Source organism: Somniosus microcephalus, chromosome 1 (assembly GCF_052327205.1).
Source record: "Somniosus microcephalus isolate GS21.2 chromosome 1, FLI_Smic_1.0, whole genome shotgun sequence".
Classification (NCBI taxonomy): Eukaryota; Metazoa; Chordata; class Chondrichthyes; order Squaliformes; family Somniosidae; genus Somniosus; species Somniosus microcephalus.
In genome coordinates, this window is record NC_140987.1 from 52,754,089 (window position 1) to 52,781,475 (window position 27,387).

At 46.1% G+C, this 27,387-nt stretch overlaps 1 protein-coding gene across 6 annotated transcripts in view; it reads right to left on the reverse strand.

Moving 5' to 3' along the window:
* LOC147124073 (long-chain-fatty-acid--CoA ligase 1-like) overlaps window positions 1-26,960 on the reverse strand; it is a 214,499-nt gene extending 187,539 nt beyond the window's left edge. For 2 of the 6 annotated variants that reach the window (XM_085981206.1, XM_085981185.1), the window contains exon 1: window positions 26,868-26,954. In XM_085981206.1, coding sequence (XP_085837332.1) covers window positions 26,868-26,884 — 17 coding nt within the window. In that variant the 5' untranslated portion in view covers window positions 26,885-26,954. Of the gene's footprint in view, window positions 1-26,853 lie in introns of all 6 variants that reach the window. The other 4 variants (XM_085981292.1, XM_085981282.1, XM_085981227.1 and 1 more) reach the window with 3 other exon arrangements.
* Window positions 26,961-27,387: the final 427 nt, after the last annotated feature.

Below are 27,387 nucleotides of genomic sequence, written 5' to 3' on the forward strand. Positions count from 1 at the left end.
CAGTGGATTGGAGGTCAAGGCCAGAGACTCGGGCAACCGCCCAGTCATCCAGCAGAGACTCGAGAATTGCGGGGGAGGCTGTCGAGAGCCAGGCTTGGCTTTCCAGTCGAGGTGGTCCAGCGAAACGGGCTGGCAACAGATAGTGCGCAGACCCTTCCCGGACAGCGGCGGGCTAGAGCCCGACCGAGCGGCACAGCAAAGGGCCGAGCAGCGTCGACGGGGGAGAGAGAGAGAGAGAGAGAGAGAGAGAGGGCAGAGCGCAGCCGGTGTTCAGGGGCCGAGCAGCGTCTAGGAGAGGGAGAGAGAAATGCGCAGAAACCCACGAGGCGCCGTCATTGCCACGAGGACCACCGAGAGCGGCGTTGGCAGCAGCGCAGGAGAAGCGCGCGAAACCTACAGGGCGTCGCCATTGCCACGAGAACCGCCGGGAGCGGCGTTGGCAGCAGCGGGGAAGGAAGGAAAGCGCGGGAGACGCCATTTTAAACCACACCCAAAATGCCAAAGAGTGGCAGTATCACCGCATTTGACAATGAAGTCGAAGATTGGACTACATATGTCGAACTAATAGAGGTGTACTGCAAGGCAAATGAGGTGTCAGATGACAAGAAAGCGTCGGTATTGTTGAATTTAATGGGTGCAAAGACGTATGGTTTATTACGAAATCTAGTAACCCCAACGAAGCCAATGGAAAAGAGTTTTGAAGACCTGTATGTATTGCAAGATGGAGGACCACCATTACTGGGACGTGAATGGATCCGGAAAATACAACTGGATTGGCATTCCATACAGGCACTGACTGTGGCTGACAAAAAGGATGACGACGTCACACCTGGGCGACTATCAAAGATCCTAACTGACGCGAAAGTAGTGTTCCAGCAAGGACTCGGAACACTAAAAGGCATGACAGCGACGATTAAAATTGAAGAAAACGCAAGTCCAAAATTTTTTACGGCCAGACCGGTACCTTATGCGATTCGCCCAGCCGTCGAAGCAGAGCTGGAGAGTCTGGAACGTTCAGGTATACTGTCCAAGGTAGACTGGAGCGAGTGGGCTACACCCATCGTCCCCGTGATGAAAAAGTCGTTGAGCAGCACGCCTGGGGAACCAAGGAAGGTTCGCATCTGTGGGGACTTTAAGGTAACAGTGAACCCGGTCCTTCACACCGTACAATATCCACTTCCGCGGATTGAAGATATTTTCGCCTCGCTATCTGGAGGGAAACACTTCACTAAGATTGATCTGGCCCAGGCGTATCTGCAAATGGAGGTAGAAGAAGCATCAAAAAAATACCTCACAATCAACACCCATAAAGGTCTCTACCAATACAACTGGCTGGTATTCGGGGTAGCATCAGCTCCGGCTATTTGGCAGAGGGCAATGGAACAAGTCCTGCAAGGGATCCCAGGGACCCAGTGTTATTTGGACGACATCCTGGTCACGGGCGAAAACGACAGTGATCACCTTGCCAACCTGGAGCAGGTGCTCACTGGATTGCAGAATATGGGCTCCGAGCTAACCGCCCCAAATGCGAGTTTTTTAGAAAACAGATCTCGTATTGTGGCCACGTTATCGATAAAGAGGGGTTACATAAGTCCCCAGAGAAGATTGAGGCAGTAGTCAAGGCTCCAGCACCAGAAAATGTGTCACAACTGAGGTCGTTCCTCGGGCTGGTAAACTACTACCATAAGTTCTTGCCAAATTTGTCTACAATACTACACCCACTGAACACCCTACTGCAAACTGGGGTGCCATGGAAGTGGAGAGACGAATGTAGACGAGCTTTCCAGAAGAGCAAAACACTAATCACATCAAAAGAGGTATTAGCCCATTACAACCCGGCATTACCAATTCGGTTGGCATGTGATGCGTCACCCTACGGCATTGGAGCAGTGCTGTCGCACAAATTCTCGGACGGCTCAGAGAGGCCAATAGCCTTTGCGTCACGATCACCAACCTCAGCCGAGCGTAACTACGCCCAGATTGACAGGGAGGCCCTCAGCCTAGTGTGGGGAGTGAAAAAGTTCAATCACTATCTGCACGGGCAGAAATTCACCTTGCTGACTGATCACCAGCCTCTTGTCTCCATTTTTAATCCGAAGAAGGGCGTTCCGGTGATGACGGCGCAACGACTACAAAGATGGTCACTTTTTCTAGGGGCGCACCACTATGAGATTGAATATAAGGGCACGAAACAGCATGGAAATGCTGATGGGCTATCACGCCTGCCACTGCCTACTGCGGAGGAAGCACCAGCAGTGGATCCTGTCGAAATATTCCATGCGACTATAGTTGAATACCTACCGGTAACTAATGCTTGTATCGAAAAGGAAACCCGAAATGACCCGACACTGTCTCGGGTATATGATTTGACGGTGAAGGGATGGCCAGCACGTGGCGACTCACTGTTGCCAGCATTCTCGACAAGGAGAGAACAGCTGTCAGTGTGCCGGGGGACCTTGATGTGTGGATCCCGAGTGGTAATTCCACCCAAGTTAAGGGATAGAGTGCTCAATGAGCTTCATGAGGGTCATCTGGGAGGGGTAAAAATGAAAAGCCTAGCCAGGGCTTGTGTGTGGTGGCCAGGAATCGATAAACAAATCGAGGACCTGACCAAGAGCTACTCAGGATGCCAGAAAGTCCAAAATGCACCACCACAGGCCCCTCTACACCCATGGGAGTGGCCCTCATCTCCATGGCAACGGGTGCATATTGATTTTGCTGGTCCATTCATGGACTCAATGTTTTTAATAGCCGTGGATGCGCACTCGAAATGGCCCGAGGTCATCAAAATGTCCTCCACCATCACGGAGAAAACTATTGCAGTCCTACGGACCATTTTTGCCAGGAATGGCTTGCCAGAACAGATTTGCTCCGACAACGGACCACAGTTTGTGTCCGAAGAGTTCCGGAGGTTCTTCAAAAAGAATGGGGTAAGGCATTACACATCCGCCCCGTATGGATTGGCTGAGGTTCGTACAAACCTTTAAGAAAGCAATAAAGGCTATGTACAATGACAACATTCTGCTGCAGCACAAGGTGGACAATTTCCTGTTCGCCTACCGGAATGCGACACATGCAGTCACCAACCAGGCCCCAGCCATGATGTTCTTTAACTAGGGTTGCAAAGGGGTGGAAAGTTTCCGGTAAATTTCCGGTAAGTTTAGCTTGGGAATTTTGCCCAAAAAAGCACATGCTAGCATAATATTGTTTTTTTTGTATTTCTTTTTCTTCCCCACAGGTCCTCTCTTAAAATTACTAACAGAGATGGAATCTTAATTATTAAGGAATTTCTTAATCAATATATGTTTATCTTCTTACTTGGCTTGTTTTAATAATTACAAGTTTTGTGTGTGACTGTGAACAAATGTGTCCTGATTGGTTGGATGAGTGGATGAGCGATTAGCTCCCTCTATTTGTAATATTTGCATATCGAATTGTGATTGGCCTGCAGGCATCTGTAAGACTGCTATAGTTTTTTTTAAGATCCAGGTTAGGGGTCCTGAGGGAAGTCATTTTGTTTTCTGCTGATGTTGTGATGATGCAGTAAGTAAATCAGACTTTATACCAAATAAACCAGTTACTTGTTGAACTCTGTTGTCCTTCAATTTAAAATATACAAAATAATACACTATTGGTGATGTAGTGTCGTGTGTGTACAGGTCATGCTTCCATCACATGGAGCATCAGCAAAAATGAACTCACCCTGTTGCAATCGTGATCGACCGCAGTTCGACACAAGAGATGAATGCCCTTTATTTCTCTGCATAGAACAATGCCACGTTTACCGTCGGATGTGTGGAAGCATTTTACCCCAGGCATTAAAGATGGAAAGACTGTGTACATGTGCAAACACTGTAGAAAGCCATATGTAAAGAATGCCACAAAGATGCAGCAGCATTTATCCAAATGCAACAACTTCACTCAAAGCTCACAGCAGTCAGCCCAGAGTTCCTCTGCTTCCATTCAAGAAGATGATGGTTCTCATTCAGCATCAGGCTCCTTATCAGCAACTCCTGGCCCACTTGGAAGGTTCTTTGATACAATGGATAACCATAGCCAGAAGAATGCAGATGAGTGCCTTGCTCGAGCTGTATATGCAACAGGCTCACCCCTCATGCTCACAGCCAATGTGTACTGGAAGAGATTTTTCAATGTTATTTGCCCTGCATACTGTCCTCCCACCAGACATGCTTTGTCTACTTATTTGCTGGAGGCTGAGTATAACAGAGTCCAAGGAAAGCTCAAAGAAACAATAGCGATAACGATAACGAAGAGCACAGACACGAAGGACAACAGACACACAGGCACATACATTACTGATGAGCTGAAAGCGGTCATCAACGATCTTGGATCACAAAAGGTCTTTGCAGTAGTTACTGACAATGCTGCGAATATGAAGGCTGCTTGGGCTCAAATGGAGGAGGCCTACCCTCATATTACATCTATTGGCTTAACCTGCTCCTCAAGGACATCATGGGTTTGAGAACCATGGAAGCACTGTACAAGAGAGCCAAGCAAGTTGTTAAGTATGTCAGGGGAAAACAGGTAGTTGCAGCAACCTACAACTCCAAGCAAATGACAAAGAACAAGCACACCACACTGAAGCTGCCCAACAACACTAGATGGGGTGGTGTTGTCATAATGTACAACAGCCTTCTGGAGGCTAAGGAGTCGCTGCAAGAAATGGCAATATCCCAGTCTGGGGATATGGAAACCACCATCAAGAAAATACTGCTGGATGATGTGTTTTGGGAGAGAGTGGTTAGCAGCCTTAAACTACTCTCACCAGTAGCATCTGCAATTGCTCAGATTGAAGGAGATGACGCTGTCTTGTCAGATGTTCTCAGGCTTTTTACTGATTTAAAAGAACAAATCAGCATTGCCCTACCCACATCCCTGCTGCAGCTGCTCAAAGCAGAGGAGAAGGCAATTGTTCAACTCATACAGACGCGTCAAGAATTTTGTGTCAAGCCGATTCATGCTGCAGCATACATGCTGGACCCAAAGCATGTTGGGAGACCAATACTTTCTGGAGAACAGATCAACAGCGCTTACAGTGTGATTTCTACCCTCTCACACCATCTCAATCTGGATGTGGGCAAAGTTCTCTACCAAGCAAGGTCTTTGGAATGGGGATGGGATATGGGAATCATGCAAGCATATCAGTGCACATACCTGGTGGAAGGGACTTTGTGCATCTGAGGCCCTGTCACCTATTGCATCGGTGATACTCCAAATCCCACCTTCATCAGCGGCCTCTGAACGAAACTGGTCACTTTTTGGGAATACGCATACAAAGGTGCGCAACAGGCTGACTAACAAGAGAGTGGAGAAACTGGTGGCTATCCGGGCGAACCTACAACTTATTGAGCCAGATACAGAAGTGTCCACCACACAGCTAGACACTGACACAGAGGAGGAAATGGACACGTCAGAGTCAGAGAATCAGGAGGAGCAATGAGGAGTAGAAGACTCAGAAGACTCATGAGTAGAAGACTCAAAGGGACAAAATAATGACAAATTACAGGCTAAATAAGCTGACGCTCTTTTTATTTTATTTTAGATGGGTCTTTTTTGTGGGGGTTCAATAAAGTTCAAAATTATAACCTAAATAAAGTTTTGAAAGCCTGTTTTTATTTGTATGGAACAGTATGTCTATTTTGACGACAAAGATAATATAAGGGTCAGAGACAAAAACCATCAGTGTGCAAAAAAACTCTAAATTCCTGAAAATTCCCATGAAAAGTTTCCGCTTTTAAAAATTCCCAGAATTTTGCAACCCTATCTTTAACCGAAAGTTAAGATCTCGCCTGGATTTGCTCAGACCAAACGTACGAAGAGATGTTGAGAGTAAGCAATTCCAGCACATCCATGAGAAGCCAACAAGGAGCTTCAATGTAGGGCAACCAGTCTTGGCCCGCGACTACCGAACAGAAAAATGGCAGCCAGGAACGATATGCACACGGCAGGGCCCACTAATGTACACAGTGGACGTTGGGGAGAGCATCGTGAGACGCCATGCTGACCAGATCATAGAGTCACAGGAACAAGTCAACCCCATGCCTCGCCCATACGTACCTGGTGATGAACCCGACGTACAGGTCGCATCTACCCCAGAAACAGTAGCATCGGAAGCTGATGAACCAACCGACGACAGGGGGCCAGAATCGCCTCCGCACCAAGGTGTGGAGATGCCGGAGTTGGACTGGGGTGGACAAATGTAAGAAGTTACACAACACCAGGTTATAGTCCAACAGCTTTATTTGAAATCACAAGCTTTCGGAGCGCTGCTCCTTCTTCAGGTGAAGTGGAGAAATGCATAAAGACACAGCTTATATAGTCAGAGAATCATGTCAGATATAAGTGGTGTCTTTATGCATTTCTCCACTTCACCTGAAGGAGGAGCAGCGCTCCGAAAGCTTGTGATTTCAAATAAAGCTGTTGGACTATAACCTGGTGTTGTGTGACTTCTTACATTTGTCCGCACCAAGAGCAAGACACTCGGGAAAGGCGCTATCCAGAAAGGATCAGGAAGCCTCCCCAAAGACTGAATATATAAATAGACTATTTTCAGCTAATGTTGCATGTTAAAAGTGTTAATTGTAATTCGTTTGATATTTAATTGTTAAATGAGTGTTATGGTACTGTTAATCTAAAAGGGGAGGAATTGTAATGTATATACCTTTAAGGGGAACTACTTTTTACAGCTCATGTATACTGCAGTACCGGCAGTGACCACACCTGTATATAGCACTGAGTAGTAATCTGTACAGACCAGTTCCACTGTGAGCCACGTTGAGTAAACACCTGTTGTACCGTTTCTCCTGCAGTCTGTGTCTTATTATACACAGACACAACATCCCCCTTTGTGATTGGTTGGGCTGGCCCACGTGATCCCAGGGATGCTTGTGAACCGCCTGCGTCGCTAGGATACGTGGGCCTTTACGCTGGAGTATGTCTGTAGGCCCAGGAGTGCGAGTCCACTAAGGAACGGAGGTATCAGGTAGGTGCAGAGTTTATAATAGCAAAATACTGCGGATGCTGGAAATTTGAAACAACAGAAAACGCTGGAAAAACTCAGCAGGCCAGGCAGCATCCGTGGAGAGAGAAACAGAGTTAACGTTTCAGGTCTGGGACCCTTCATCAGAACTGGAAAAAACTGGATAAGTAACAGATATTAAGCAGGTGCAGAGACAGGAGGGGAGGAAGGAATTGAAGGAACATACTGTGCTTTTGTAAGAGGCAGGAAAGATCAAATGTTGCAAATGGGAATGGCAAAATCATACAGCATGAAAAATGGGGGCGGGGGTTATCGTTTGAAATTGTTGAACTCAATGTTGAGGCCAGAAGGCTTTAAAGTGCCTAATCGAAAGATGAGGTGCTGTTCCTCGAGCTTACGTTGAGCTACATTGGAACAATGCAAGAGGCCGAGGACAGAGAGATCAGAGTGGGAGTGAAGCGGTGAATTAAAGTGACAGGCGACCGGAAGCTCAGGGTCACCTTTACGGACTGAACGGAGGTGTTCCGCAAAGCAGTCGCCCAATCTGCGTTTAGTCTCCCCAATATAGAGGAGACCGCATCGTGAGCAGCGACTACAGTATACTAAATTGCAAGAAGTACATGTAAATCGCTGTTTCACCTGGAAGGGGTGTTTGGGGCCCTGGACAGTGGGAAGGGAGGAGGTAAAAGGGCATGTGTTGTATCTCCTGCGCTTGCACGGGAAGGTGCCAGGTGAAAGGGAAGGGCTGTTAGGGTGATTGAGGAGCGGACCAGGGTGTCGCGGAGGGAGCGGTCCCTTCGGAATGCTGAAAGGGGAGGCGAGGGGAAGATGCATTTGGTGGTGGGATCACGTTTGAGGTGGCGGAGGATGATCCGGTGCAGAGTTTACCTGCGGTTCGGAGGCATTCGCCCGCAGGAAGCCTCCAACCGCAATTTCCAGCCCATTAGCTCAGTTTCTCGCTCCACAGATGCTGCCTGACCTGCTGGGTATTTTCTGTTTTTATTTCCCAAGCAGTGTATATGTTGCTTAAATTAAAATCTTATTGACCTTACCAATTCTCTTGTTTGGAAATTTCTAACTGAAGAATTAAACCACACTCGTGCTTAAAAGGAAAAAGTGTTAAGATTCAATTAAAGACACTTACCCCTTTTACTCTACATTCATTCTGCCTGGTAATTTATCAGGCCCCCTCAAATTCTCACTGTGCAATTCTCACACAAATCTTGAGCATCAATATTTGCAGATAGAACTGTACATGAATTGCAACCACAAAGCCTTTTTAAAAATCAAAACAGATTGCTCACACCATTTCCTAGAAGCACCTATAAATATGTATCCTACCATTTTTCCAAAATGAGAATTCTCGGTTTTCTTGTGCTGTATACAGTTCAGAACACATTAGGTTCAAAATATCATACTTTGCTGTGATTGAAGTTTTTCAGTGAAGGGTTACATTTATTTTGTGCTTAAGCTTCTCGGATTCTGGCCTTTGGCTTTCTTCAGTAATGTCCATTCACAAGTCAATTATTTCCAAATAATGCAAAGTATGAGTCATTATCTTGGGGAATGTGAGCACACTCAGCTCCTGGCTTAAGCAGCACCAAGAACTACTGAAAAATACTTCAACCTGCATAACTCCAGATCTTTGCATACTGCACTTTGCTAAAGGGGTAGAGGCAAGGTCGGAGGATTGGGGGGGGGGGTAATGGGGTCAAAGTCCAGATTTGGTTGACTAGGCACAAAACAGCCACGACAATGTCTTCCAATGCCATGCAGCCGCTCGAGTCAGAGTCTGAATGACAACACGATCATTATCAGAAATAGAAAAACGGAGCAAATTATTTGCAATTTTGGCCAAACCAAAAAGTTGGCTGCACTCAAAAGTGATTCTAGGGTGGGGTAGAGGGGTGTCATGACTCCATCTGACCTCCACCCACTGGCTCCACCATTGGTCTTAGAAGTGCCCATTCCTTACCTTAAATATGCTGGAGTTTCGTTTCCCTTATCGTTGACTATCAATACAGGAAAAGGGACTCAATTATAGCATTTAACAGTATCCTTAATCTCTTCCCAACTTCATCCCTTTCTCAAACTAAATGAGCTGCATGTACTAAATGTACAAGAAGTGTAAGAATGTTGCTTACAATAGTAAGAATCGATTTCTCTCACTCCCTTCTCTTTCTAAAAGATTTTTTGCACTCATCACAGGAATACCACAGCACTGGGGTAGAGATTCTTTTTAGGTCAGGACAAGCAACAGGAAGGGGAGGAAAGTTTATTTTACTCCAGAGATGGTTAGACAACATCCAAGACATCTCAATATTGTTGCGATACAGTCCAGTGACACTGAAGAACATACAACATGCACAGACTGGAGTGGGGGGAATGTCTGGCTTCAGACTGGAATGTGGAAAAATGAACAACATTGGCAATGCAATCAGCAGAAAGTGGGACCTGCAACTTGCTTGTTCAACACTACACACGTGCACCGAACAGCAACTCTGTGTTTAGATAAGAACCCAAGCTCTTGACGTGTTGTAACCTGCAAGGCTACGGACCAAGAGCTGGAAAGTGGGATTAGGCTGGGTAGCTCTTTTTCGACCAGCACAAACACGATGGGCTGAATGGCCTCCTGCTGCACCGTAAATTTCTAATGATTCTATGCTCAAAGCCTCAATAAAAGTTAAAATTGACTCTTACCGCTCCCCATGTATTTGCATTAATAGCACGGTGGCATAGTGGTTAGCACTGTTGCCTCACAGCGCCAGGGACCCGGGTTCAAATCCGGCCTCGGGTGACTGTCTGTGTGGAGTTTGCACATTCTCCCTGTGTTTGCGTGGGTTTCCTCCGGGTGCTCCGGTTTCCTCCCACAGTCCAAAGATGTGCAGGTTAGGTTGATTGGCCATGATAAAAAAAATTGACCCTTAGTGTGTTAGGGGGGATTAAATACGTGGGGTTACGGGGATAGGGCTTGGGTGGGATGGCTGTCGGTGTAGGGACCGGGTGCTAGGGTTTGGATGATCAGCCATGATCTCGTTGAATGGCGGAGCAGGCTCGAAGGGCCGAATGGCCTACTCCTGCTCCTATCTTCTATGTTTCTATAAAAGGCTAGATATATTTCTCATATTTTAGAATTCTATACACATTAATTTAAAATGTTTTAATTAAATCATTCCTCCACCCCCAGATAAGCAAGTTATCGCTATTCTTCAATCTGCCTGGACTGTCACATCTGCTGCCAAGGGTGTGGGCAGGCAAGCAGACCTGCTCCCAGACCTGGGCTAATGCCCCTTTAAAAGGAAGTATCTGAAGCTGAACCTGCAAATTGACACTCTGGAGCAGAGGGCTGCTCCAGGTCCACTTACAACTGCGTTGTCCACATTCTTCTCTGGAGCTTCAAATATTTGTGATTTTTTTCAATTCCTTGCATCGATTTCACACCGTGTCTAATGTGTCTGACACACCATCCAATGAATCATTCAGAGCTGCCAACAACTCTCTGAATGGAAGTATAATCATCTATCATTGCAGCTGCCAAACCATCAGTCTTCTGAACAGTGCACTTAAATGAGGTTCAGTTCTATGAATATTATCTGCTGCAACATTAAAAAGAAAAAATATTTTCTTAGCTTAGTTAAATCAATTTAATGTGGCCTAAACCATTTTAGTGCTCAATAGTTTAAAAAATCCTTACCTAGCACAACAAATATCATTTTCAGGGTTATGGCAAAAATAGAATTAGAGAGTTCAGAAAGCTGCAATAAAGGTGTCCTATCCTCCAGTGAAGAAAAGGTGCACATAATAAATTGGAAATTACATTAAAATTCTTCTGAAGTTTGAAGACCCATTTCTCAAACTCCTTTACTTATAAAGCATGTTTAAAATTGGGCTCACTGATACTACAATACAGCAGTAATTTGCTTTCAATGGATATATGGAGTAATGACAGCGCAACAATCTAATTCAGGGTTTAAGAGGACATCATAAGCTGTGGAATCAAAGCTTCAGCAGTTTAAAGCAGTTATCCAAATCCCAATATTAGATTACAGCCTTGTAACCACTCCCATGTATCCAAATACATCAAATGTATTTAGAGCTCGACTCCTTAAGTTAGCAAAGACGTCTGAGAGCACTCAACAAGGTGAACATCAAACAGGAAAATTTTAGGAAGGGAAAAGACCAAAGGCACTATCAAAGGAAACATTTTAAGATCCTTTTCAAGGCAGGGAGGGAGATAATAAGGCAAAGTAATTTGGGAAAAGAATTCCACTGGGCAGAACTCTGCAACTAGAAAAAAAATTGGTGTTAGAGGGTGGAGAAGAGTGCTCAGATAGGGTGTAGCAAAGCCACGGAGAGATTCGGAGCAAGAAACTTGAAACAGATTTCCTGGGGTACACACAGCTCATCCAACTTGGCAAGGATGGGGTAATGAATGCACTGAACTTTGTGGGATAGGACACAAGCCACAGTGTTCTGCATTAACTGAAGTTTATGGGGGGGCGAGGGGTAGAGGGAAGGGGGAAGGAGACTGGCAAAGAGAGCACCGGAGAAGTTAATTCTCAAAGTAATAAAGGATTCTAGTTTCATCAGCTGTGGGGAGGTAAATGTTCAGTTAGGGAGAGTTCCAGAGTTGGAAGGAAATGGTCTTGACAATATATTAGACATAGGCAAGAAATTCTAATTTTGGGTTGAACAGGACACTGAAGTTGCACATTGCACACATTTATCCAGAGAGGCAACTGGGAAGGTTAATGGATGGCAGGAATTTAATAGGGGGGGGGGGGGGAGTGGTAGGAAAGGTGAACACTTTGTTGAGTGGCAATGACATGTTTAAAGACTTGGGAGAAAAAGAAGTGTAGCTTGGACATAAGCAGTAGAGAGAGAAAAGGATTACAGGTCTGTTTTTAAAGGGAGTAGTAAAGAACAAGAGGGCGGAAGAGTTCAGACAGGCAAGATAGAGGAGAAAATAATCAGAAATAGTCCCATCAATGACAGACTTGTAAGATAGCAGGTCCTCATATCTCGATGAGTCAGGTAGCCAAGGGTGCGGGCAGGAGAGCTAACATGGAAATCAAGAATAGATAGGCAAGGATTACAACAGTTAAGGTCACCAAGGTGAGGGAAGAAGAACTTGCATTTATATAGCACCTTTAACATAGTAAAACGTGCCAAGACGCTTCACAGGAGCATTACCAGTCAAAACTGGTTACCGAGCCACACAAGGAGCGATTAGGACAGGTAAACAAAAGTTTGGTTAAACAGGTAGATTTTAAGGAGCAACTTAGGAGGAGCGAGAGGCGGAGAGGTTTAGGGAGGGAATTCCAGAGCTTAGAGTCTAGACAGCTGAAGGCACGGCCGCCAATGGTGGGGCGAAGGAAATTGGGGATGCATAAGAGGCCAGAATTCGCGGATGTTTGTAGGGCTGGAGGAGGTTACAGAGATAGGGTGAGGTGAGGTCATGCAGGGATTTGAATACAAAGATGAGAACGTTAAATTCGAGGCATTGCCGGACCAGATTTCAATGTAGGTCAGCAAGCACAGGGGTGATGGGCGAACGGGATTTGGAGTGAGTTACAATACAAGCAGCAGAGTTTTGGATGAGTTGAAGTTTACGGAGGATAGAAGATGGGAGGCCAGCCTGGGGAGCATTGGCATAGTCGCGTCTGGAGGTAACAAAAGCATTGGATGAGGGTTTCAGCAGCAGATGGGCTGAGGCAGGACATATTACGGAGATGGAAGTAGGCAGTCTTGGTGGAGGGGGTATCGGGTTGGAAGTTCAGCTGAGGATCAAATGGGACAGGACCAAGGATGGATCTTTGGGGGGACTCCAGAGGTAACTGTGGGAGCAGAAAAAGAAGCCAATGCAACAACAATAACTTGTATTTGTATTGCGCCTTTAACATAGTAAAAGGCCCCAAGGCGCTTCACAGGACTATTGTAAGACAAACATTTGACACCGAGCCACATAAGGAGAAATTAGGGCAGATGACCAAAAGCTTGGTCAAAGAGGCAGGTTTTAAGGAGCATCTAAAAAGGAGGAAAGTGAGGCGGAGAGGTTTAGGCAGGGAATTCCAGAGCTTAGGGCCTAGGCAACAGAAGGCACGGCCACCAATGGTTGAGCGATTATAATCAGGGATGCTCAAGAGGGGAGAATTAGAGGAGCACAGATATCTCTGGGCAGGGGGGGGGGGGGGGGGGGGGGCGGTGCTAGAGGAGATTAGAGATAGGGAGGGGCGAGGCCATGGAGAGATTTGAAAACAAGGATGAGAATTTTGAAATCGAGGCGTTGCTTAACCGGGAGCCAATGTAGGTCAGTGAGCACAGGGGTGATGGGTGAACAGGACTCAGTGTAAGTTAGGACACGGGCAGCTGAGCTTTGGATGACCTCAAGTTTATGTAGGGTAGAATGTGGGAGGCCAGCCAGGAGTGTGTTGGAATAGTCAACTCTAGAGGTAACAAAGGCATAGATGAGGGTTTCAGCAGCAGATGAGCTGAGGCAAGGGCAGAAACAGGCAATACTACGAAGGTGGAAATAGGTGGTCTTAGTTATGCCGCGGATGTGTGGTGGAAGCTCATTTCAGGGTCAAATATGGCACCAAGGTTGCGAACAGTGTGGTTCAGCCTCAGACAGACAGGGCAGCACGGTGGCATAGTGGTTAGCACTGTTGCCTCACAGCGCCAGGGACCTGAGTTCGAATCTGGCCTCGGGTGACTGTCTGTGTGGAGTTTGCACATTTCTCCCCGTGTTTGCGTGGGTTTCCTCCGGGTGCTCCGGTTTCCTCCCACAGTCCAAAGATGTGTGGGTTAGGTTGATTGGCTATGATAAATTGACCCTTAGTGTTACGGGGATAGGGTGGGATATGTGTTGGTGTAGGGGTTACGGGGATCGGGTGGGATATGTGTCGGTGCAGGCTCGATGGGCCGAAATGGCCTCTATCTGCACTGTGAGGTTTCTGTGATTTCTGTGATATTAGGGAGAGGGATGGAGTCAGTAGCTAGGGAACGGAGTTTGTGGCGGGAACCGAAAACAATAGCTTTGGTCTTCCCAGTATTTAATTGGAGAAAATTTCTGCTCATCCAGTACTGGATGTTGGATAAGCAGCCTGACAATTTAGAGACCGTGGAGGGGTCGAGAGAAGTGGTGGTGAGGTAGAGCTGGATGTTCTCAGCGTACATGTGGAAACTGACACTGTTTTTGGATGATGTCACCAAGGGGCAACATGTAAATGAGAAATAGGAGGGGTCAAGGATAGATCCTTGGGGGACACCAGAGCTAACGATGTGGGAGTGGGAAGAGAAGTCACTGCAGGCGATTCTCTGGCTACGATTAGTTAGATAAGAATGGAAGCAGGCGAGTGCAGTCCCACCCAGCTGGACGACGGTGGAGCGGCGATGGGAGTGGTTAACTGCATCAAAGGCTGCAGACAAGTTAAGAAGAACAAAGAGGGATAGTTTACCTTTGTCACAGTCACAAAGGATGTCATTTGTGACTGATGAGAGCCGTTTCAGTACTATGGCCGGACAGAAACCTGATTGGAGGGATTCAAACGTGGAGTTGCGGGAAAGATGAGCACGGATTTGGGAGGCGACAACACGTTCAAGGACTTTGGAGAGGAAAGGGAGGTGGGAGATGGGGCGGTAGTTTGCAAGGACGGATGGGGTCAAGGGTTGTTTTTTTGAGAGGGGTGATGACGGGAGAATTGAGGGAGAGGGGGACAGTACCTGAGCAGAGAGAACCGTTAACAATGTCACCCAACATGGGAGACAGAAAAGGGAAGGGAAGTGGGTGGCCAGCAGTTTGGTGGGAATAGGGTCAAGGGAGCAGGAAGTGGGACTTCTGGACAAGATGAGCATGGAGAGGTTATGAGGGGAGATTGGAGAGAAACTGGAGAAAGATGTGAGTTCAGGGCTGGGGCAGGGGGTAACCTTCGAGGAAGTTTGGCCCAGTGGGCTAGGGGAAGGAAGGGAAGTGGTAGAGGCAGCTGAACAGATGGTCTCAATTTTAGAGACATAGAAGTCTATGAGCTCCTCACACTTGTTGTCAGAGGTGAGGGTGGAGGAGACAGGGGAGAGGGGTTTAAGAAGACGGCTAGCATAACGGAATAGAAGCCAGGGTTTATCTTTACATTCCAGAATGATTCTGTAATAGTGAGCAGTTTTGGCAGAGGAGAACAGGACCCGATAATACTTTATGTGGTCCAGCCAGATCTGGCGGTGAATGGCAAAACTAGTTGTCCGCCATATCCGTTTGAGTCGGCATCCCTTAGACTTAAGGGAGCGAAGATGAGAGCCGTACCAGGGGAAACGACCAGGGTGAGAGAGGGTAATTGTTTTAATAGGGACTAGGGCATCAAAGGTGGTGGTGAGGATGTGGTTGAGCAGATCGGTAGCTGCAGAAATGTCTGCACAGTTGGGATTTCATAAGTGCAGTTGGGAGAGAGTTTTTTTTCCAGGGACGGACACAGAAGGAAGTAGGGTTGTGGGGGGGCACGGAAGGGGGACGTGGGCGGAGAGTGATATGAGAAATTGATCAGAGATGGCCTTATCAGCCATTGACCCGATGGGAGTAGCGAGGCCACAAGAGATGGGAAGGTCGAGGGGGTGGCCGTGAATATGGGTTGGGGAGTTTACATGGAGGGAGAATAGGAGGGTAGTGAACGCAGAGGAGAGAGAGCATGATGAATTGAGATGGAGGTTGAAACCACCGAGGATGAGAAGTCGCTCGGTGCAGAGGCTGAGGGAGGAAAGCAGTGAAGATATCTCGGTAATAAAATATTTATGGTACCTGGGTGGGTGGTAGATAACAAGAATTTTAAATGAGAGGCGAGAGGGGTGGAATAAGGCGAGATGCTCAAAAGGAGGAGAAAGTGCCGGAGGAGTAGGGGGACAGACCAAGGTGTGATTTGGTGACGAGAGTCACACCGCCACCACGGCGGTCTGGGCAGGGCAAGTGGTGGAAGGTATAGCCAGGCGGGGAGGCTTCATTTAAGGGTAAGGAGTCATCACCCCTCAGCCAAGTTTCTGTCAAGGCCTTGACGTCAATGGAATCATCCATGATAAGCTCATGGATGGCAAGGGCCTTGTTCGCAAGTGAACAGACATTCTGGAGGGAGATGCAGAGGGGGTCGGTGATGGCTGACCCACTGCCAGCATCCACAGGGTCAGCACTGGAAGGGATGAGTTGGACGGGAAGGAGATTGGCAAGATCAGCCACCAACGGGCACGCTGGGCGGGGAGGTCAACGAGAGAATAGAATGGGATAGTTGGGGTTGCTGCTCGTGAGGAGGCAGCAACGAGTGCCACGGTGGGCCTTTCAGAGGATGCCAAGAGAGGCACAGAGGGAAGCTGTGGGCTTACCCAAGAGGGAGTCAAACCTGGGACGGCAGCAGTAAGAAGGTTGAAGAGTGATGAAGGATTTGGGTAGGGATTTGGGAGGGCAGAGTATCCGAGAGAGGAGAGATGAAAGGAGGCATGGCGACAGGAGAGAGGGGTCAGGGAGTGATAGAGAGAAAAGGAAAAGGGGGGAGAAAAAAGTGGAAATAGAAGTGATGGCTCGGGTCCCGAGTGGCAGCAAAACTGCGCATGCGAATGGACACAGGGAAAAACTCAGGTTACATAGGCCTGAGTATGTCGCAATTAATGGGATACATATTTCCTGGTAGTAGCAGGGAATAGGTTGGAGACAACAGTCGGAAGACCAGAGTTAAAGTCAGAGGTCCCATGGAGGGAAAAAGTTGACGTAGGTAGGATGGAATCGGCATGGAGCATTAACAAACTGTTGTCCAAGTTCGGAGGCAGGTTTAGCAGGCGAGTGAAGTCCAGAAGCAATTTGCTGGGTAGAGAATTGGAGGATGGTGGTTATTGCAGGAATTTCTCTGGCTATGACTTTTATGAGGCAGACATTCAGTACAGGTGCCAAGTGAAGACAGAATGGAGGTGATTTCAGCAAGGAGACCTTGGGACAGTGAGGGTAAAAATTAAGGATCTTGAAAGAAAGCTAGAAAGGGAGTAGAGAGTAAAATGTTTGAACACAGTGAAAGTGTCCAGGGAATCAGTGGACAGGCCAAGATAAGAACCAAAGAGGAGTGCTACACCTTTACGGAGGATGAAGCAGTGCAACTAGTTGTCTGTCAGGTTGGCCTTGGAGAGGGAAAGAGTTAGCATCAATCAGTAAGACAAGTTTTAACAAGGCTGAAAATGTCAAAGTTCAAGAGCATAAAAGAGGCACATGGAGAGGCAGAGAAACTCAGGTCTAGACCAAAAACTAAATATGTGCAGAAGGGAATATTAACAGATTCAGCTAATTTGTATGGAGAGTTTAGAACACTTGGGTTAATACAAACTTTGCTTTAGGAACACCCCTGGAGAGTGGGATGTGCTTGTGGCACCAAGTTAAGACCTGAAGGCTGCCAGGTACCGTTGTGGCCCTCGAGGTCGCAGTCTGGGACCAATCTGAGGACATGTGGGACTATAACAGCCAACTTTCTACAGTCAAATACCAAAATTCTGTGAAGTTTAAGACTGAAGACTGTGATGACAAGAACAGACTGGGCTCTGGCTCTCAGGAGGTTAAGAAGCAAAAGATTGTTGACAGTCTCTCTGCCCTTCAAGTAGAAGCAGCCAGAAGGAGGGAGTTTGTGCTTTTTTTTTTCCCCCAGTTCATTCTCAGGATGTGGGCATCACTGGCATTTATTCCCCATCACTAGTTGCCATGAGAAGGTAGTGGGCCTTATTCTTGAACCATTTGTCATGGCTGGATACTACGGAGTGGCTTGCCAGGCCATTTCAGAGAGGCAGTTAAGAGACAACCACATTGGTGAAAGACTGGACTCACATCTAGACCAGACCAAGTAAGGACAGCAGTTTCCTTCCTTAAAAAGACATTAGTGACTCAGTTGGGTTTTTAACAACAATCCGACAGCTTCATGGTCACTTTTTACTGATGCCAGCTTTTTATTTCCAGACTTTTTAAAAACTGAATTCAAATTTGCAAACTGTCATGGTGGGATTTCAATTTACAATCTACAATCCCAAAGGATATATTAGTCCAGGCCACTGTACTGGATAACAATAACCACTGCACTACCATACCCACGCTTGGAATGGGGTGCAGTGTTCTGGGAACAGCCTCAGGGATCCCCTTCCCCATCTGCTATGCTGGCCTGCTAAACCAGTTGAATTCCTTGTGGAATAACAACAGAAAATGCTGGAAAAACTCAGCCGGCCAGGCAGCATCCGTGGAGAGAGAAACAGAGTTAACGTTTCAGGTCGAAGACCTTTCGTCAGAACTGGAAAAAAGCAGGAAATGGAACAGATTTTAAGGCAAGTTTAGGGGCTGGGAAAAGGGGGAGGGGATTGAAAGAACAAAAGGGAAGGTCAGTGATAGGATAGAAAGCAGGAGAGATTAAGAGACATTAAGAGATATTCAAGGCAAGAGTAGATGGTAATGGACAGGTTAAGGAAAAAAGGATGGCTCTAGATGAAGTGTGAATTGCGCTGGCAGAATGAAAGACAGCTGCCATGTGGGAGAGAAGAAAAGACACAAACAAAAAGTGTGGATAAAAAACACGTTGTGGCGTTCATTAGATAGGTGGACAAGCAGAGGCACTGATCACAAACAAATATGTTAAAAAATAACGGCAAGCAATCAGCAGCTAAAAATGTTGTTTGGCTTCTGTAATTTAATCTAAGGATTTTTTTTTTCTGTTTCACTATCTACAGCAATTGTTAGTAGATGCTAAATAATACTCTCCATCTGATCTTCATACCAGGGTACAAGAAACAGACATTCCTGCAGGTTAATCAATAATCCACAAATAATCGTCAGAAGTCCTCTCTTCAATACATGCAGCAAAAGATCTACTCCACAAACCAATCAGGGTTAAAAAAAGGAAGTAGCTCTAAAAAAAATGGAAATCAAAAACATTCTTGTAAAATAAATGTACAGTATCTGTTAAACAGAAAGAACCAGTCAATTGCATGTGACCATTGGACTTCCAGTAAAATTACTTCCTGCTACATTATAGTGCAGCAGTTGAGCCTTGCGTAATTAATAAGGAACAGAACAAGACAGGATCATAAGACGTGTAATTTCTGGGAAAGGAATAAAGGTTGGGAGCACTATAAATTGAACTTTTCATGATGGAGAATAAGAGGTGATTTGAAGTTATAGGCTGCAATACAACTTTACAGCTCAAGTTTTCAGGAGGTCCAAGGGAGATCAGATTTTTTTTCCTCCATCTATCAAATATCTTGTACTTGCTAACAGTACATTATTCTTGCTAATAGTGCATTATTCTTAAGTGTACAGCAACAGAAACACTTTTTTTCTGGGTAGCTGATACCACCTTTTGTAACCTTGGCATCCTCTTTGACCCCGGGACGAGCTTCCGCATCACCAAGACCGCCTACTTTCACTTCCGTAACTTTGCCCGTCTCTGCCTCTGCTGCTGAAACCCCCATCCATGCCTTGGTTACCCCCAGACTCAACTATAGAAACATAAAAGATAGGAGCAGGAGTAGGCCATTCGGCCCCTCGAGCCTGCTCTGCCATTCAATGCGATCATGGCTGATCATCTAAATTCAGTACCCTGTTCCTGCCTTCTCTCCATATCCCTTTAGCCTTAAGAAATATATCCAACTCCTTCTTGAATATATTTAATTAATTGGCCTCTACTGCCTTCTTTGGCAGAGAATTTCACAGGTTCACCACTCTCTGGGTGAAGAAATTTCTCCTCATCTCTGTCCTAAATGGCCTACCCCTTATCCTTAGACTGTGACCCCTGGTTCTGGACTCCCCCGCCATCGGGAACATCCTTCCTGCATCTAGTCTGTCCAGTCCTGTTAGAATTTTATAAGTTTCGATTAGATCCCCTCTCATTCTTCTAAACTCCAGCGAGTACAAGCCCAATCGACCCAATCTCTCCTCATACGTCATTCCTGCCATCCCAGGTATCAGCCTGGTGAATCTTCGCTGCACTCCCTCCATGGCAAGAACATCCTTCCTCAGATAAGGCGACCAAAACTGCACACAATGCTCAAGATGTGGTCTCATCAAGGCCCTGTACAACTGCAGCAAGACATCCTTGTTCCTGTACTCAAACCCTCTCGCTACGAAGGGCAACATACTATTTGCCTTCTTAACCGCCTGCTGCACCTGCATGCTTACCTTCAGCGACTGGTGCACAAGGACACCCAGGTCTCGTTGCACTTCCCCTTCTCCCAATCTATTGCCATTTAGATAATAATCTGCCTTCCTGTTTTTGACACCAAAGTGGATAACCTCACATTTATCCACATTATATTGCATCTGCCATGCTTCTGCCCAATCACCCAACCTGTCCAAATCATCCTGGAGTTTCTCGACATCCTCCTCACAGCACACACGCCCACCCAGCTTTGTGTCGTCTGCAAACTTGGAGATATTACATCTAGTTCCCTCGTCCAGATCATTAATATATATTGTGAATAGCTGGGGTCAAAGGACCGATCCCTGCGGTACCCCATTAGTCACTGTCTGCCACTCGGAAAAAGAGCCGTTTATTCCAACTCTTTGCTTCCTGTCTGCCAACCAGTTCTCTATCCAAGTCAATACCTTGCCTCCAATCCCATGTGCCTTAACTTTACACGCTAATCTCTTATGCGGGACCTTATCGAAAGCCTTTTGAAAGTCCAAATACACCACATCCACTGGTTCTCCCTTATCTATTTTACCAGTTACATCCTCAAAAAATTCCAGTAGATTAGTCAAGCACGATTTACCTTTTGTAAATCCATGTTGACTTTGTCCGATCCGGTCACTTTTTTCCAAGTGCTCTGCTATTACATCCTTTATAATGGACTCTAGCATTTTCCCCACTACTGATGTCAGGCTTACCGGTCTGTAATTCCCTGTTTTCTCTCTACCACCCTTTTTGAATAGTGGGGTAACATTAGCTACCTGCCAATCCATGGGTACTGTTCCAGAGTCTATTGAATTTTGGAAGATGACCAGCAATGCATCAACTATATCGAGGGCCACTTCCTTAAGTACCCTAGGATATAGATTATCAGGCCCTGGGGATTTATCAGCCTCAATCCCATCAACTATTCCAATGCTCTCCTGGCCAGCCTTCCACCCTCCGTAAACTTGAGCTAATAATTCCCGATTGGATTTATTAGTGACTATCCTATAATTATAGCCCCTGGTTTTGGTCTCCCCCACAAGTGGAAACATCTTCTCTACGTCTACCCTATCAAAGCCCTTCATCATTTTTAAAAAGACCTATCAGGTCATCCCTGTCTTGTTTTGTTCTCCAGAAAAAACAGAGGGCCAGCCTGTTCAATCTTTGCTGATAGTTATACCTTAGACTGAGTGGCGTATCAAATGACAGGAACAGCTGCTCAGTAGGACAGCTCTGCCTGGACAGGTGGACAGACGGACACACGCGCACACGCACACGCACAAAAAAAACAGCGGAGAAATTGTTTACATCAGCGTACGACCTTGGAGCCTGGTCAAGGAGGCCGCATCAATGGTCAGAGGTCAACTGAGAAAGAGGCACGGGGGCATTCAACGGGCCTCATATCATCCACAAGAAGTATCACCCCTCGGGGACACTGCGTCATCCTACAAGGTCGTTCCAGTGTCCTGAGGGAGCACTGACCCAGGGAAGGTATGAGAGAGAATTTCTACTCAGTTATCAACTCAAGAGGAATGGTGCATGAATAACGGGAAACCAAACAGGTCCTCCCTTTAAATGGACAATACACCTCCAAACTTGCAATTTTTCCTCTATCCTGCTTCCAAATAGCACCCCAACGGGTACAATGTAGAGGAAAAACACGCACCAATCCTCGGTCACCCCCCCACCCCGCAACTTCCTCCATGCTTTTGCAGGTAGCTGTACATGACTGGACCTGAAGAGGGCGCAGCAATGTAAATTACAAGAGTGATCGGGGACACCAGTGAAGCTCCCATGGTCGAAGAGCCTGCCGGCTCATCACTGTCTGTGTTCACACGTGGAGGGTCGGTTGGGCAACGTACAGGAGAGATGGGCAGTAGAGCAAAAAAAGGTGAAAACGCTTACAGACGAGAAAGTGTAGCTCGAGCGATTGCCTGCCTACCTTGTTGTAGGGGTTGAAAACCATTCAGCTGTCCATCCTCCCGGGGTGGGGAGGCTGCATGATGTGGTTGAAATGCCCGGGTCAACTCACCACCCCACCCCCACCCTGGAATGATGAATGGCCGCACCCCTGCACCTCCCCCCCCTCCCCTCCCTGTGCATGTGCATCTCGTGAAGAAGAAGCAAGAAGTATGTTGAAGTCCCCCACTCCAGCCTTCCCCTCCCACACTCTCTGTGATCCAGCTGGACTTGTATGGTTGATCCCAAGGGTAAACAGGATGAGCCATGGTGAAAACGGTACCAATAATTCTGACTACGGTCCATTAATATTCGTGATCCTGGGGCTCAGAGTCCAAATATTTAACTTTACATGTTAAATTATTAATCCTTGATCACTGTGCAAGAACAGACACAATGGCACCATTTTAAAATCAGTCATCGTACCCGATCCTTCAGTCACAGAAGCTGACAAGGCCTGTTGGTTTCAGAATGCAGTAAGGCAATCATTTTGAAAGTGTGAATATTTTTAGACGTTTGTACTGTCATGGGGATTTCATTAACTTCTCCTTTAAAATAGTTATAAGCTTATGACATACCACTTTGTTCAAGTAGAGAGATAAAATATAGTATGTTATTGTCTGGCTAGTTACTTCCCAAACTGGACAGCTCCAAAATACACATATTTCAGATATTTCACAGCTTGCCACTCAGCCACACCGGATGAGATATTTCATTTTGTACAAGTATTTTGACATGGACATAAACTTAGGATTAGTACTAGAGGGGGAGGTTTGCAAAAAATGTTAATTGCAAACGGTTATTAAACATGGAATGAATTACTGCAAATAGCTATTAAAGAGAATTAGATAAACACTTAAATTAAAGTATTTGTAAAGAGGAGAGAAATGGAATTAGAGTGGATAGTTTCAATGTATATCAAACACAGACACAGCGTGATGGGCTACATGGCCTCGTTCTGTGCTGAAATGTCTATGATTCAATGAAATATCAAGTGAATTTTCCTTGCAACAATATCAATCTTCACATGATAAAACTGACAGCCAAGCGTACAATATTTTAAGTTTACTAACCTGTATAATATTTTTGACAGCCTGCCAATACAAACTTGCAAATCTCGACTTTACATGAAAACATCCAAAAACCTAAGTTTCCATATGTACGTTGACAACACCCAGCTCTACCTCACCACCACCACCACCACCACCTCTCTCAACTCCTCCACTGTCTGATTTATCACACTGTTTGTCAGACATCCAGTACTGGATGAGCAGAAATTTCCTCCACCTAAATATTGGGAAGACCGAAGCCATCGGTCCACGCCACAAACTCGGTTCCCCAACCACCAACTCTAACCCGCTCACTGGCCATTGTCTGAGGCTGAACCAGGCCCTTCGCAACCTTGATGTTGTACTTGACCCAGAGATGAGCTTCCGACCATATATCCGCTCCATCACTGAGACTGCCTGCTTCCAACTCCGTAACACTGCATGTCTCCACTCTGCCTCAGCTCATCCGCTGCTCAAGCCCTCATCCATGACTTCCTTCCTTCTAGTTTTGACTATTCCAATGCTCTCCTGAACATCCTCCCATCCTTCATAAACTTGAGCTCATCCAAAACTCTGCTGCCCATATCCTAACTCACACCCAAGTCCCGTTCACCCATCATCCAGTGCTCCCAGTCCAGCAACACCTCAGTTTTAAAATTCTCATCCTTGTTTTCAAATCCCTCCATGGCCTTGCCCCTGGCTACCTCTGTAACCTCCTCCAGCCCTACAACCCTCCGAGGTTTCTGCACTCCTCCAATTCAGGCCTCTTGCACATCCCTGATTTTCATTGCTCCACCGTTGGCAGCTGTGCCTTCAGCTGCCTAGGCCCTAAGCTCTAGAATTTCCTCCTTAAACCTATTCACCTGAAACCCTTTCATCACCTCTACTCAGTTGCTCCAGTGTCTCATCTTCCTCAAAAACCAACTTGTCCAAAATGCAGCTGTATCCTGTCCTGCTTGCTCATTAACCCCTTCCCCACTGATTTACACCAGCACCTGTTCCCCTAATGCATCAAAATCAAAATCCTCATTTAGCTCTTTTAAAGAGCCAGCATAGGCACGATGGGCCGAATGGCCTCCTTCTGTGCTGTATTACATGATTCTATCTTCACATTACTTCACTGGCTCATCCTACCCTATCTCTGCAACCTCGGCCAACCTCATATCACTCCAGTCCTCCATTGCTGGCCTATTCCCTTCATCCCATTGGTGGTAGAAGCTTCAGCCACCTCAGCCCTACTCTTCCCTTAAGCCCTGTAGCCTCTCCATCTTTAAAAGCTTTGTGAAAACACATCTTTTTGAATGAGCTTTCGGCTACCTCTCCTAATTCTCCCAACAGGTCTCAGCGTCTGTTCCTTCACATTTAAAAAAAAAAGATTTTCACCCTCTGCAAAGTGCCTTTGGATGTTCTGCAGTAAAGACACTACATAAATGCAAGTTGCTGCGTTAGCTTGTGTTCTAGATTTGTAAGCCAATGAGGTGGCGGCACCATAGGATTACATCCAGTGAATTCACAAGGTGCACAGATTGTGTGGAATCTGTAGACATGGAAATAGCACAAAAGATAAGGCCTGGAATATCCTCCATGGGCGCAACCCGGATATCAGACCCAAAAACTTGCCCATTCTGCCGAGGGCAAATTAGGCTCAAATTCCCTGCGAATCTCATTAGAATGCGTCCAAATGTAAAATGGGCATAAATCAGAAGAAACAATCGGAGCCCAAGGAAAGCGCCGATCTCACACCACATATGTCTTTGTCTAAAAAAATTTAAGTTTCAATTCATTTAACCAATCATTCATGCACATTAGGCACAGCGTATTTAAAAAACCTTCAATCAAGGAGGCTCTTCGATTTGCAATCTGAATTAATCTATAAAAATTAACTCAAAGAAATAGAAAATACAGTGCAGGTCTAACAGGAATTTTTTTTAAATCTCAAAAAATAGCAATAAAGCACCAGAAAAATGGCCATTTCCTGCTGCACCTGTAAATTTGCTTGCAATTTTAAGAAAGCCTCTGAGCAAGCGCAATTGCCGAAAACTCGCATATGACGCTCTGTTACTTGAGGGTGGAGGTATGTTCAGGCAAAGGGACGGATGGACAATTGTAAAAGATCGAGGAGATTTGGGTGTAATGTACTTACATGCATAACTCACTTCCAAAATTCCACCATCTTTTAGGCCACCTATTCAATTTGCATCTAAATTACACGGGTCTTTGAGCACAAACTCAGGAAATTCCAAACCTGTGTGGTACAATACTCTCCTGGCTGGCCTTCCACCTACCATCCTCATCTAAAACTCTGCTACCCGTATCCTAAATCGCACCAAGTCCCACTCACCCATCATCTGTGCTTGCCGACCTACATTGGCTCCCAGTCTAGCACACCTCAATTTAAAAAAAATGTCATCCTTGTGTTCAAATCCCACCAAGGCCTCACCCCTCCCTATCACTGTAACCTCTTCCCACCCTACAACCATCCAGGATCTCTGCGCTCCTACAATTCTGGCCACTTGTGCATACCCAATTTCCTTCACGCCACCATTGATAACCGTGCCTTCAGCTCACCAAGCTCTGGAATTCCCTCCCTAACCTCTCCAGCGCACTTGCCTCCTTTAAGTAACTCCTCAAAGCCTATCGCTTTGGCCAAGCTTTTGGTCATATGTCCGAATATCCCTATGTGGCTTGGTGTCAAATTCTGTCTGTTAACAATCCTGTGAAGCGCCTTGGCATATTTTACTATGCTATATAAATGCATGTTTTTGTTGTTGATGGCAGCAGCCACAGAAGGAAAAACTAGCCAAGACCAATCAATCAATCACAAAGTGGTCCAAATATAGACTAACAATCTACTATTTCAGTAGCTCTGCTCTACGGTCCTTTTTTCTGGACAGTTAAAGGGGAACAACACTGAATTATATAAAACATTAAATGGAAGACAAAGTAAACCCATAATTTTACTGCAAATGAAGTCAGGAAAAGGTATGGGGATACACATTTAAAGTCAATGTAAAATTGATACATTAGGAAGAATTTCTCAGCTTAAGTAGTATGCATGTTTGAAAATCTTACATGCCCGGTAATAAGGTTCGAGAAGGAAGTTGGATACTATAACGGGAAGTGTTAGGAAATGGGAGAGATGCGTTTCCTTGGGTGAATGCGATTTTCTCGCCCTTGATCTATCTGTTAGCAAAGCTTTCCACAGAGGAGAGCGCCCAGAGTTCAAAAGCGATCAACAGCCTTTGCTTATTCCGGTGCAATTCTGCCGGCCGGTGGGATTACATCTGCAAACGGCTGCGAAGAAAGGGACAGGCGATCAACAGCACCCACTATCTCCAACTACACTCTCAACCAGGACAGGCATTTTTAAAACAAATGATAAAAAACATTTATTTAATTACACTGCATTCCAACAACCCATTCGGACTTTGTCTCGGATACATTAGTAACAATGGGCACAGAACTCTACGTCACCGAACTCCAAAGACTTGGCCGCTGCAACTCGGCCCGCACATGCGCAGAGCTGGATTTGCTTCCTGCTCCCATCCGCGGGAGAGAGACGGCAGGGCAAAAGGCAGCAAATGTGCAGCCAGCCGCTTCCTTTCACTTCATTGCTCTCTCTGTCGGCTAATCTGACTTTAATACTGAATGACAATTTTTTTAAAAACACACGCATACAAACCTTCGCTCACTCACAGACAACCTTCCACCATGTGTCCACGTTAGGGCTCACCCTGATGCTTTTTTTTGGCCCCTCACTGATCTTCCACGCAGCTGCAACCAATCGCTTTGCTCGGCGCCACAAGGGAGCATTCCGCGCGGTCCCGACGCCCGCCCTTCATCCTGCGCCGAAGTCATCAGCCTGAGTTCTGACGACAGGTCGTCGACCTGAAACGTTAACTCTGTCTCTCTCTCCACGGATGCTGCCTGGCCTGCTGAGTTTTCCAGCGTTTTCTGTTGTTATTTCAGATTTCCAGCATCCGCAGTATTTTGCTATTGTAATCAGCCTGCGTCTATTGTATCCGAATTGCATGCACCATATTTTAAGGGAACGTTTTCTGTCTCTCTGCCACGATGCAAGAGTCGCAAGTAAAACTGGCCGGCTTTACTTGACGCAGCGATGAAGTAACATTTCGATGGGAACGCTGTTTTTATTAGCAATTGCGATACGGATCTCTTCTTAGGCAGTCCCTCGGAAACGAGGATGACTTGCTTC